General features: G+C 45.2%; 1 protein-coding gene across 6 annotated transcripts in view; it reads left to right on the plus strand.

The window, feature by feature from the left end:
- ENPP2 (ectonucleotide pyrophosphatase/phosphodiesterase 2) overlaps window positions 1-12,959 on the plus strand; it is an 87,963-nt gene that overhangs the window by 46,153 nt on the left and 28,851 nt on the right. For 3 of the 6 annotated variants that reach the window (XM_083450488.1, XM_083450487.1, XM_083450490.1), the window contains 3 exons: window positions 3,199-3,264; window positions 4,349-4,421; window positions 11,284-11,436. In XM_083450488.1, coding sequence (XP_083306614.1) covers window positions 3,199-3,264; window positions 4,349-4,421; window positions 11,284-11,436 — 292 coding nt within the window. The remainder of the gene's footprint in view (window positions 1-3,198; window positions 3,265-4,348; window positions 4,422-11,283; window positions 11,437-12,959) is intronic. The other 3 variants (XM_083450491.1, XM_083450489.1, XM_083450492.1) reach the window with 1 other exon arrangement.

Here is a 12,959-nt window from a genome sequence, read left to right on the forward strand (position 1 = left end):
TATAAAATTAATTCAAATCAAATTAATGGCAACCATTTAGCTAGAGTTCTGTGAAGATTGCCGAAGGAGGGAGTCAGGCTATGCCCTGGCCAAAGGCCTGGTGGAACAGCTCTGTCTTGCAGGCCCTGCGGAAAGATATCAAATCCCGCAGGGCCCTAGTCTCTTGTGGCAGAGCGTTTCACCAGATCGGAGCCACAGCCGAAAAAGCCCTGGCTCTGGTTGAGGCCAGCCTACCTCTCTGTGGCCTGGGACCTCCAAGATGTTTTTGTTTGAAGATCGTAAGTTCCTCTGTGGGACATACCAGGAGAGGCGGTCCCGTAGGTACAAGGGTCCTAGGCCGTATAGGGCTTAAAAGGTTAAAACCAGCACCTTAAACTTGATCCTGTACTCCACCGGGAACCAGTGCAGCTGGTATAGCACCGGGTGAATGTGATCTCGCAGTGAGGACCCCGTAAGGAGTCTCGCTGCGGCATTCTGCACCCGCTGGAGTTTCTGGGTCAGTCTCAAGGGCAGCCCCACGTAGAGCGAGTTACAATAATCCAGTCTGGAGGCGACCGTCGCGTGGATCACAGTGGCTACATGTGATGAAGTGTTTTGGAAAAGCACTGTATAAGTAACTATTAACTAAGAACCAATGTAGAGGATACACTGTAAAAATAAAGTAAAAACTGAAGTGAGGAGGGGGAAACAATGCGTGGCCTTCCAGATGTTGCACTGCAGTGGTCAGCCATTATGGACATTGTAGCCTGCCATATCTGGAAAACCTGTTGTCTACCCCTGCTTTACACCATTGACACTCCAGAAGTTACTGGTAAACTGGAGTAGATAGTGGAGGCTCTATCTGTGGGACTAAACCCACCTACGATAACCCCAAAAGTTATTGTGCTTTTCCTTGGCAACTTGGTGTACAGAATAGCATTAAAGTGGAATGAAAGGAACCTGTTGAAATTGGGTGAGAACCAGTGGCGTAGCGTGGGTTGTCAGCACCCAGGGCAAGGGAAGTAATTTGCGCCCCCTAACCCGTGGATTTGCGTCCCCTAACCCGTGGATTTGCGTCCCCTAACCCTAACCCCCAGATGTTGCTCCCGGTGCAGCCGGCCCCCCCTGCACCCCCCATGCTACGCCACTGGTCAGAACAGATAGAAAAGTCACATTTATTATTTTAACATTAACAGCCAATGTCTGTTTCTAGCTTAATGCTTCCTAGGTGGTTTTAACATAGGCAGGGGAGCCTGCGGTCCTCCAGGCATTACTGAGCTATAGCTGCCTTCAGCCCTGACCATTGGTCATGCTGGCTAAGGCTGATGGGAATCCCAACAACATCTGGAGAGCTGCAGGTTCCCCATGTAGATGGCCCAGGCGCATATGGTGCACTGTTGGCTGGTGGGGATGTGGCAGTGTAAATAAGACGCAGGAGACCATTGGATGGGTTAAATTAGGATGCAACTTTATTGACGACAGGTGTAAGCCAGTTTGGCATAAGGCATTCGGTAAGTATCTGCCCTCAACCAGCCTGCCTGCTGGTTGCACCCAGGGTGAGTTGGACCTGGCATGATGGCTACCCCTAGGCATGGATCAAGTGGGGCATCCCTGACAGTGTTGTCTGGTGCTATGGCCCATTGGCCTTGGTGTGGGCACCCAGACAGTTCTAGCTCTTCCTGGACCCTTTTAACGGGGTATCCAGATGTTTAAAGGCTACTTTAATTGCCCAAGTCTTGACGTTTGCTCTGAGGCAGGCGAAAAGCTGCAGAAGGGCCCATTTCTCTGCAGGAAATATTCCTTCCTGGCAGTGCTGTCTTTGGCATATGCGCCGCCCGGGTGCAAAGATCTGCCCAGCGCCCCCATTGTGAATGACAAGTGCCACTGCTGGTGTGGCATGTCTTTGGTATATGAGCGCACAAAGTCTAAAGTCCTTTAGTGAAACAGTAGGTATACCTTTTGGTAATAAAGGTAAAGGTACCCCTGCCCATACGGGCCAGTCTTGCCAGACTCTAGGGTTGTGCGCTCATCTCACTCTATAGGCCGGGGGCCAGCGCTGTCCGCAGACACTTCCGGGTCATGTGGCCAGTGTGACAAGCTGCATCTGGCGAGCCAGCGCAGCACATGGAACGCCGTTTACCTTTCCGCTGGTAAGCGGTCCCTATTTATCTACTTGCACCCGGGGGTGCTTTCGAACTGCTAGGTTGGCAGGCGCTGGGACCGCACGACGGGAGCGCACCCCGCCGTGGGGATTCGAACCGCCGACCATGCGATCGGCAAGTCCTAGGCGCTGAGGTTTTACCCACAGCTCCACCCGCGTCTAAAGTCTAAAGTCCTTTAGTGAAACAGTAGGTATACCTTTTGGTAATACCTAGGTATATATGTATTTTGTTTTTCTAGCTTGATCAAAATTATGTGTATTTTTGGTCTCTGTTGGAAGCTGCCCAGAGTGGCTAGGGAAACCCAGCCAGATGGGCGGGGTACAAATAAATTGTTGTTGTTGTTGTTGTTGTTGTTGTTGTTGTTGTTTCAAAGCAGGTAGATAGTTAAGAGATTAGGTGGCTTCAGCGGTGTCTGCCTGGCGCCCCCCCCCCGAATTCGGCGCCCAGGTGCCCCGCACCCCTTGCACCCCTGGGTAAAGATGGCCCTGCTCCTTGGCTCTCAATAGGGTGGCCAAGTAATCCATAGCAAGGTCCATACCACCTCAGCCCATTCACCGTTGGGCTGAAACACATGCGCATGATAACGTGGGAGGGAGGGCAGGTGACCCACTGACAAACAGGTACGTGCTGGGCACTGGGCACTGGGCACCACTCCCTTTTACTACCCTTGCCTCTGCCCTTTGCCCACCCCCCAGCTCCCTCCTGATCGGCCAAGAGGGTGGCCCAGATTCATGTGGCTGGACAAAGAGGCCAAGCCTCCTCTGACTAACCGCATGGACCCCTCCTTCCCCAATTCTCAGGCCCAAGCTGCACTGGGCAGTAAATGGGAGCCACCCCCTAAGCGACGGTAAGCCTATTCTATCATTTAACAGGCTTTGTTACAGGAGAACCATAGCCATGATTATTAGCAGCAGTGTCTACGTGCTCTCAACGTGAACCACAGCATAGAACTCAAACACAGCACACCCATGCTTTGTGACGGTATTGCGTGTGAATATGGGCCATAAAATAAAATTGTGCTGCTGTTTCTTACTCAGTTTGCTCTGTTCTGTTCTAGTATGATCCCTCACGAGCGCAGAATATTAACAATCCTGCAATGGCTCACCCTGCCAGACAATGAAAGGTAAGTCATATTTTCTTTTCTTTTCTAAGTGTGGCTGAATGCCAGTGTTGCCAATATTCTCTGTAGATCGCAAGCTTTGATCCACTGTCCTACCCCTTGTTGACCAGCCCATGACGTGAATGCCCTGTTATTGTGGACGTGGACGCTCTTGTTATTAATGCCATGGCCTAGGGTCGGTTGGCACAGAGTGTCTGTGTGTTTGAAATGCTGTTTCATCTAATGTGGCTTAATGAGTGTTGCACCCTGCGATTTGGGCCGATGTCAAGATTTTTAATTGTGTTGCTGAGTACACACTGCTCTAGACCCTGCCAGCGGGCACAGTCTTTGGCTGTTGTTGTTGTTATCCCTTTTCCCCGACCTCCGTTACACAACTGTGGAATGTTTCTTCCTGAGTCTTTGCTCAGCACCTCTCAGCATCCCTTCTAATATTTTTAATGAAGTTGCGGTACAACAAATGGCTTAATCGGACTGTGGAAAACTTGCGACAGAGTTGCAGTCCTCCTGTTTCTGAAGGCAAGCTTTGTTTAAAAGGGTTGATGTGAGCTAACCTGCTATGGGAAAACTGTTCAGACAACAATTTTCTTTTCTTTTAATAACATTTTATTGAATTTCCAAAAATAAAAACAACAACAACAATACAAAAACAAAAACAAAACAAATTGACTTCCCTCTAATCCCTTCCTCGGTTCTATTATTTATCAACATACAGCATGTCTATTGTTAAATTTTAACCTATCCATTCATAACAAAATTACAAGTAATCTTAAAACCCTGCTAATGTATTAACCTGTGTACATTGCTTCTGTAAATATGCAATAAACACCTTCCATTCTTCCTTAAATTCATTGTTGTCTCTTCCTCTTAGTTTAATAGTTAATTTTGCCATTTCAGCATATTCCATTAATTCAACTTGCCAATCTTCTTTTAATGGGACACCTTATTCTTCCCAATGTTGTGCTAATAAGGTCCGTGCGGCCGTTGTTGCATACATAAACAAGTTCTTTTGTGATTTTGATAGGTCTGCTCCTATAATGCCCAATAAGAAAGCTTCTGGTTTTAAAAAACATTTTTCTTTTCTTTTCAGGCCTTACGCTTATGCGTTCTACTCTGAGCAACCAGATATCGCTGGCCACAGATATGGCCCCTTTAGCTCTGAGGTTAGTATAGTTCCTCTTCTGTAAATAGCATGGCTCTGAGCTCAGTGCTTTGCCAATACTCCAGAGTTGGGGGAGCCGGTTGCTCTCCAGATGTTGCTACACTCCATCCTCCTTGGTCATTGGATAGTTGGAGGCCATGAACATCTGGAGGGCCGCAGCTTCCTTACAATTTGCATTACAGCAAAAGCCATAGAAAGGCTAACCTTTGACTGAATTGTGTGTGTCGGAAGCTGATGGTTTAATCTGCACATCTGTAAGCATCCAATGAGAGGAGAGCCTGTGGAAAATAGAAAGGCAGGAAAACAATACTGAAAACTTCCAGTTCTAAAAAGTCCCTTCTGGAGTGCCATAAAACCATAGACGTGTGGCTTTAGGCAGGAGCAAAATTTATCATTGACAGGCCACCTCTTGGATATACTCAAAGTTAAAGAGTTTTAAAGAGCAGTGTGTGGAAAACAGCATTTCTTGTGCTTTGGTTATGTTTTCTGCTATATAATAACTATAGCAGTTAACTGCTATATAATAACTATAGCAGTTAAACTATAGCAGCTCTCTGAGGTTCCCTACTTTTCATTTTTAAGGGAATGGCTTTGCTTCATTTTTTGCATTTGGCAGATGTGTACCTAATAATCAGGCTCATTTTAATTGTTAATAAAGAGTATCCCTCAATAGATAGAATCAGTAAGTTGGCCAGAAATATTGGTGCTCCTGATGAGCAACTAGATGTTTAAAAATGCAACGCAACCCACTTTTAGATTGCGTTTCTGTAAACCCCCTCTCTGACCGCAATCCGCAGAACCACTCAGCTAGAGAGAGTGTTGCGACGGGTTTTTGTGTGTTTCGAATGACTGCCTTCCTTTGCATGTCAAACCGCTTGTGAAATTTAGAGGAGTTTCACAAGTGCTTTGATATAACAGGGTCTCTTTAAATGATAATGACACTCACAGTTTCCTACAGTGCTTTGAATCAATTTTCTCACTGCTAGTCACAGTGAGAGCTTTGCTCCAGGTGGCAGAAGGATAAGGGTGGCAAATTTGTACACTGCCACCACAATTTACCACTCTGGAAGTGCCAAATTAAGATAGGATCACCTAGCAGGTTGGTGGGGGACAGGAGACGGACTTTCTCTGCCTAAGACAATAGAGGGATCCTGGCAGACACAGCAGACAGTGTTGGATTAGATAGACCAGTAGAATAAGATAGCTTCCTGTTTTCCTGTGGGTGTGAGTTTCAGGGGATGAGAGCCTTGTTCTGAAGTATAGAATACCTTTACATTTTTTATGCCATGCTCTCAGGAGATGGGTGGTGTCCTGACTAATGCACAATCTTGATTGGGTTACACCAACTCCAACCAAAATGTGTGGAACATTGCATATATTAGCCCGCGGGTGGCGCTGTGGGTTAAACCACAGAGCCTAGGACTTGCCGATCAGAAGGTCAGCGGTTCGAATCCCCGCAAGGGGGTGAGCTCCCGTTGCTCGGTCCCAGCTCCTGCCAACCTAGCAGTTCGAAAGCACATCAAGTGCAAGTAGATAAATAGATACCGCTCTGGCGGGAAGGTAAATGACGTTTCCGTGCGCTGCTCTGGTTCGCCAGAAGTGGCTTAGTCATGCTGGCTACATGCCCCAGAAGCTGTACGCCGGCTCCCTCGGCCAGTAAAGTGAGATGAGCGCCGCAACCCCAGACTGGACCTAATGGTCAGGGGTCCCTTTACCTTTACCTTTACAGGCAATTAAAGTAGCAGAGGCTCAAACCTAGAAGTGACGCTAGAGATCTGTCATGGAAATGCCCCCCTTCATTTTTTGTTTACAGGCAGCCTCCCATTTATGTGGGGGTTGTTTTTCAAGGCACCACACGTTTAAGTGAAATTGTGTATATTTGAAACACCGTTGGAAAAGCCTGCAAACACCCCACCGTGCCCCTGCACCACCCCTTTTTGTGATGCTTTTGGATCACTTCCGGGTTCGGTGTGATGCGTTTGTGCGCATTTGCGCACATATTGAACACGCTTAAATGAGGAGTTGCCTGTATTCACAAGCAAAGATTGTGAGGGCTTCATATTGAGAGAGGGGTTTAACCTTTCACATGCTTCCACCACCCCTATTTAATCATCCCCCCAAAAAACATGCTGCTACTTTCCTTGGTGTGTGTGTGTGTGTGTGTGTGTGAGAGAGAGAGAGAGAGAGAGAGAGAGAGAGAGAGAGAGAGAAGACAGGTACCCAGATCTCCCATATCGCTCTACGTTTGGCCTGAATTTTCTAAATGAACATTTCAAGAAGTGAGTACGCTGTGCGTGCTGCACAGATGTCAAGATTTACTAGGGGCAGGATGTGTGTTTTTCTTTTACAAAGGGATAGGAAGCATTTAATGTTTCTCCTTTTTCAGGTTTTTCTTTTTTCTTTTTAAAGAGTTGTGAATGTCTCATAAATCAGCTGGGAGGAAGACCTCATTGGGGACCCCTCAGGGTTGCTTGCTTAGCAATCATAGTAGTTTGGCTATTGCATGCAAACCGCTTTCTCTCCACCCCCAGCACTTCCTTTGTACAGAGCTGGCTGCTCTTTGAACATTTGGAACAGATCTGGGCCTTTTCTGTCCATATGGTATTTGAGCAGCACATTAGAGCTTGGAGGCAAACGTTAGAGGGGTGGAAATCATGTGTTCGGCTTTTAACCCGCCTACGGATTTGGGGTAATCATAAAGAGTGACTCAAACAATTATGTAAAACTTCTCCTAATCCAACATTTCCCAACCTATTGTGCTCCGGGTCCTACTTGACTCCTATTCGCTTTATCCCTGTGCTGGCTGCGGTGGGAGCTAGAGTACCCCAGAGTACCCCTGGAAAGGCCCCTTCTTGGAGGAAGCCCACCTAACCAAGTGACACTTCATGTATTCTCTGCTTAATAAAGGATCCAGCTGTTCTGTGACGTTTCAGCCTCTGACTCATTGTGTGCGAGAGGTATTGGGGGGTGCATTAGACCCCACTTTAAGTGATTGCAGGTGGAAACTGTTGCATCCAATATATTGGTTGTAAAGGATCTCTTGTGCCTAGTAAAAACAGTTAACACAATAGCTGTGTTGTGTTCATGCTGCAGTTATATAAGAAGGTGGTGATATTTCAGTATGTATTCGACCCCAGTGTTGCTCCTGTATATTTACACAATTTGTTGAAGATATTGGGGTTGTGTGTGACAGTGCAGAACAGATAATATAGTAGATCATTGATCACAGAGTTGGAAAGACCATGAGGATCATCTAGGCCAACCCCCTGCAATGCAGGAATATTTTGCTTCATGTGGGACTTGAACCCACCGCCCTGAAATTACCTAGGTCTCATGCTCTCCCAATTGAACTATCCCTCAATTTCCACTAGGGAGTTTTGAGTTTGGGAAACACATAAAAGCAGGGTTGGGGCAATTTCATTCTTGCATGTGTTCATTTCATGATTATGTTTTGACCATTTTGGCATTAATCACTGGTTTTTGTTTTGTTTTGTTTAAGTTTAGAAAGGCATGGGTTGAGAGACACACATTTAAAACTTATTTCTGCATGCTCATTTTTGGGGACTTTCTTCAGCAGAGAATTGTATTGGAGAAGTGCGAAGTCTGTAGCATCAATACATTCTGATCTGTGTGTGTTACAGTCTGGTAGGTGTGAATCAGGTCTGTTTGCCTCAATATTCAGATCGAAAAAAGTTATCCTTCATCGATACGTGCAACACACTGGGCTCCAAAAGATTCTTGTTGCTCGGCTCAAGGAGATAGCTCAGTGGGTAAAGCATGAGACCCTTAATATCAGGGTCATGGGTTTGAGCTTCACGTGGGGCAGAATACTCCTCCATTGCAGGGGGTTGGACTATATGAACCCTGTGCTCCGTCCCAACTCTACAGTTCTAATAATCAGTGCAATAGCTGCTTAAGACTGATGCCTTAATTAAGATACTGGCTTTCCAGTACAGATTTTACTCATAGGAAGATCCAAACTGCTTGGCTTTAAAACTGTGGCGGGATCATATCTCACTAGTGCTAACCCAGAGTTAGCAAATTTCTGAGCTCAAGTTCAAAGTGCTTGAAGGGGAAGATTTAGGGCTGTGTGAATGGTGCACACTAGGAACTAAGTTGAGGAGGTGCAGTCTTGATGCCCAGAAAGCAAGGTGCTGGGCTTTGGGAAGGAGGCGTGAGGACTCTGACAGCTCTCTAGAATAGCAGCATGCAGAGAGTAAATTCCTCCTTTGTGGTCAAGTTCACTGGTAATCCAAGAGGTAAGTCTTGGGGATGTGAGGAAGTGGTATCTTTGTCCTAGAACTCCAGGCTTGGTACTGCATTGCCCCTAGTGATCTTGCTGGACCCCAGCCATCAGTACTGGGTTGCCAGTTGCCACATGGCTTGTAGATGACAAGGCCCAATGAATTAGTGTGCCAGAAACAGAAGTGATGCAGAGGACACACGACGGGTTCTTCCAGAGTATTTTTTTAAGCAATTGATCTGAACTGAGACCTCAGTGAGGGGGAATGTTGAGAGATCTGGTCACAGATATCTTTTGTTTTCTTAGCTGTACCCTTGAAAAAACCCTCCATCATCTGAGAAGCATCCCCAAACCATGTGCTTGCCTTTTCCATCACAACTGTCATATTTGCATGTAACACTAAACCGTGGTTTAGTGTTACACACACAGTTGGGAAGGAACTGCCATGGACCTTGAGCTAGCACACTTCTGACCCTGTTCTCCTTGCATGTATCCAAGTGGAGGACTTTGGCAGAGCAGCATAAAACTAATTCTGACCAGCTTTCAAACAATTCATCAGCAAACCATGGTTTATGAAGCGGGTTCGTTTAACTAACCAGAGCTTGTTGTAAACCAGAGCCAAGATTCATGGAAAGTGAAACTAAGCTGCCAAAAGTTGATGTTCTGGCTATCTAGCAGGAGGAGGTGGGACGGGAACATAGCCATAATGTTGTCTACTGTTATGGGAAGTTATCCTTTGAGGTAGACCCTTGGCTGACCAGATTCTGCCTCCTTTGTGCGTGTGATCCTATAACTCTTAATTACAAAGCTAGAGATCTTATGCACCCATCTTTCACCCCTTGTACTGATAGTCCTTGTTCTTCCTCTTCTGAAGTGATGCCCTGGCTGGTTAATAGAGACTTGGCTTTCTTCCTAGCTCTAACTTCTTTGGAAAGAGAAGCTATCACTTTGCGAATGTATGTACGAAATGCGCGGTCTACTAGGTGAGCTGCGAACCGGACAACAAACTCATGTGCTTACGGACTGTTCTGCTGCCCCTCTAACATGCTACTCTGGGATGGCAATTCTGATTTATTTAGAACCACTTGGTGGCCCAGTTTAAAGCTCTGGCTGTGCTTCTCTTAGAAAGAGCGAGTAAACTATGAGAATCCTTCCTTTCCTCCCTCTTCTGCTCCTCTCCTCATCAAGACTGCACGAAGCTTGAACTCTTCCTCCTCTTCTATGTATATATATATTTTTAAAAAGAAGCTCTGAAGCTGCTTTTTGGAGAGAGACAAATGGAATTGGATTGGCATCTCCCTTCCAGCTGCTTGCCTGGGAAGCAATGAAACAGCATGGCAGATGGTAACACTGTTTTCCCTCCCAAGAATGCGGGTCTGCGACTGAAACAACAAAGACGGCGGATGGCTAAGCGGATAGGAACAAACGGCGTTGTAAATCACTGCCGAGTCTGAACCTCCTTTGCTGCGTTTCCTTTCTTCATCTTTTTTTATTTTTTTAAATGAGCTGCACTGCACTATCTCCCTGTATGTGTCATCTTGCACTCTTCTGAGAAGCTGATCCTAAAAGATGCCAGAAACTCTCATTGGAGTAGTCAATTGGAGTTGCATGCCATGTGGCTTCTTTTAAAGATCAATTTAAAGTCGTCTTGGACAACTGCGCATTGCTTGCCTCTGAGGCTCTTCTTTCCCCCCAAATGGTTTTCTCCCTCTTCTTAACGCAATGGACCATTCGCTGTTACCTCCTGTCTCCGGCATCTATCTTTAGGCCCTTTCCCAACAGGTGCCACGGTGATTTTGCCCAGCAACAAAAATAAGTCCAATGCTGATGAAAACTACCTGGCTAAAAACAAAATGGTACCCTACAGGTGGAAACTGTGGGATTACGTCTCATTCAGAAATATGTGTGGGGTTGGTGTGTTTTTTTACAGAAAAGATCAATATTTACAGAAAAGATCAATAGTGTAGTGCTACTTCCTGCCAAGAATATTGTGCCTTCTGGTTTTTTAAAAATAACAATAAGAATTGGGCATGCCTCTTGGCGCATGGAACATATAGATACAGACTAGCATGCTGGCCACATGGAAATAAAATGTGAATCATTTTTGTGGCCTCTTATACATTTGGCTCACATTTTGTGGATTATCAATATTTTAAGGCATAAACGCATTAAAAAATCTGATGAAATCAAATTTTAGAGCATAAAATGGGGCCCTTTATGAACACAGAAAGTTGTTTACTGAGACTATAGCTAAGTATTGACTGAAAGTGGCTCTCCAGAGTTTCAGACAGGACAGGAGTCTTTTCACGCCAGGGATTGAACTTGGAACCTTCTGCCTTCAAAGCAGATCCTCTACCACTGAGCCACAGCCCCTTTCCCACTAGAAAATAAACCTCTGCTTCAGGGAATTGTTGTTTCTGTTGAGCTCTAGTTCTATTCTTATAAGTAACTGACTGAAGTAACTTCGCCCTGACTTGACCTCTGAACTACCTCTGGTGGCCTTAACCAAGACTTGGTGTACTGATTCCTAAATCTGCTGCTGGCACAGGTAGTTTTAACCATCTGGTGTTAGCCGAGATGAGCTTTTTCTGAGTCCAGGCATCTCTCTCCGCCAGTACAGGAGAGTAGTTTTGGCTCACCTCTTACTCCATCTAAAAGACCTAAGAGAAAGATCACTCCTAAGAGGAGACAGAAAAGACGTGTTGATTCTTCCAAGAAAAGAAGAAAAGCACCAAGAGCGGAACAATACTCTGCGGAATCCCGTCGGAACAAAGTAAGTTTACAAAATTGACGCGCACCAAATTCTGAAGCTCTTGTACCGTTTGATTCTTTTTCTTTTTTCAACTTTGGAATTCTCTTCTTCAGAGTGGAACTTCCATTGCGACCATCTTGAAAATATGTCAACAGGCTGCTACTGTTTAATCAGCAATGGTAGTCTGTCTCGTCTCCCTCTTTTTTTGGACTTGTGTTCTCCTTGTACTAGCCTGATCATCTTAACTGTTTCAAAATATGTGTATAAATGGTACAGACAGGGCACACCAGCAAATAAATCCTGCTGGAAAAAAGTTCATCCAAAGTTCTCTGTCCACAGATGGAAATGTCTAGACAAGCCCTTAGAGTCAAGCTTTTTGCCAGACTTCATATCATCCTTTTCGGCTAAAAATCATTTCTTGAAATGGGTGTATTTCCATCTGGAATAGTCTTACCAGTAGTGCCTGAGGGTTACTGAGGAAATATTACCAGTTTACTTCCTTTCTTAGCATGGCACAAGGCTGTTATTAGCATCCCCTTACAATGGGGCATCAGAGGAAAAGCTGGGTCACAAGAATTGGTCTGTAAAATCTTTTCAATTTCATGGCCATCAGCTTAATATTTCATGTCAGCCATTTGTTTTGGAGGCCTAAGATGCCTCCTCAGAACTTGAGGGATGTTTTGAGGTGGTGAAAATTGGCAAGTGATATTGGGGCATCTCTTTGAGCAATCACAGCCCAGGAATAGCAATCTGCACTTGGACGTCTGTGGGATGTCTTCACTAAAGCTTTAGGTTCTTCATAGGTCGTAGAAATGGCTTGGTTTGACATTGTGGAGGCTTGCCGAAGGTTCCCTAACTTTTGAACCTGCAGAAGTAGACTGAAGTTGATGTTTGTGTGTGCTTTATTTTACAGTATTAAAAATGCCTAGCTTTGGATTATTTCGGTCAATCTGGACGTAGGACGTAAATGTATGTGACTGGTTGTCTTTTTCATCTTGCCAATGCCACCGCTTCAGGTTTCCTCAGAGGCAAATAGTCCCGCAAAAGCAAACAAGCAAAACCCACCCCAAGCCGCTCATTTGAAATTCATGAGTACTCCAAGTCCGAACTCCCAAGTTTAAGACTTGTGCATTAGAAAAGGGGGGGGGGGAGCTGTTTCTGTGGTTCACTAATAAATAGGCAAAATGCAGTGTTGTGTAGGAAAAGAAGCATTTGCCCAGTAGCTTTCATTCTTAAATAGACAGCCGCTCAACTTCGCTCTAAAACTAATTTGTTAGATGGTCAAACATGAAGGCTATGCAGTCCTCTGCTTGCATCGTCCCACGAGGAATCTGAGGGAAGTATATTTTATTAAATACAGGCATCATATTTGTTTGGAGAAATGTATTGGCAAAAAAAAACTCCATTCTAGGTCTTGGTAGTGCATTGTGTGGTGCTCGGATATTTTGATTGTATATGTCTATTGTTTAAAAGTATGGATTTCAGGCATCTTTAATATCTTTAGCCAAGGCCTTTTTAAACAGTTTAAGGAAGTCTTCTGTTAT

Source organism: Podarcis tiliguerta, assembly GCF_965153285.1.
Source record: "Podarcis tiliguerta genome assembly, chromosome: 7".
Taxonomy (NCBI): Eukaryota; Metazoa; Chordata; class Lepidosauria; order Squamata; family Lacertidae; genus Podarcis; species Podarcis tiliguerta.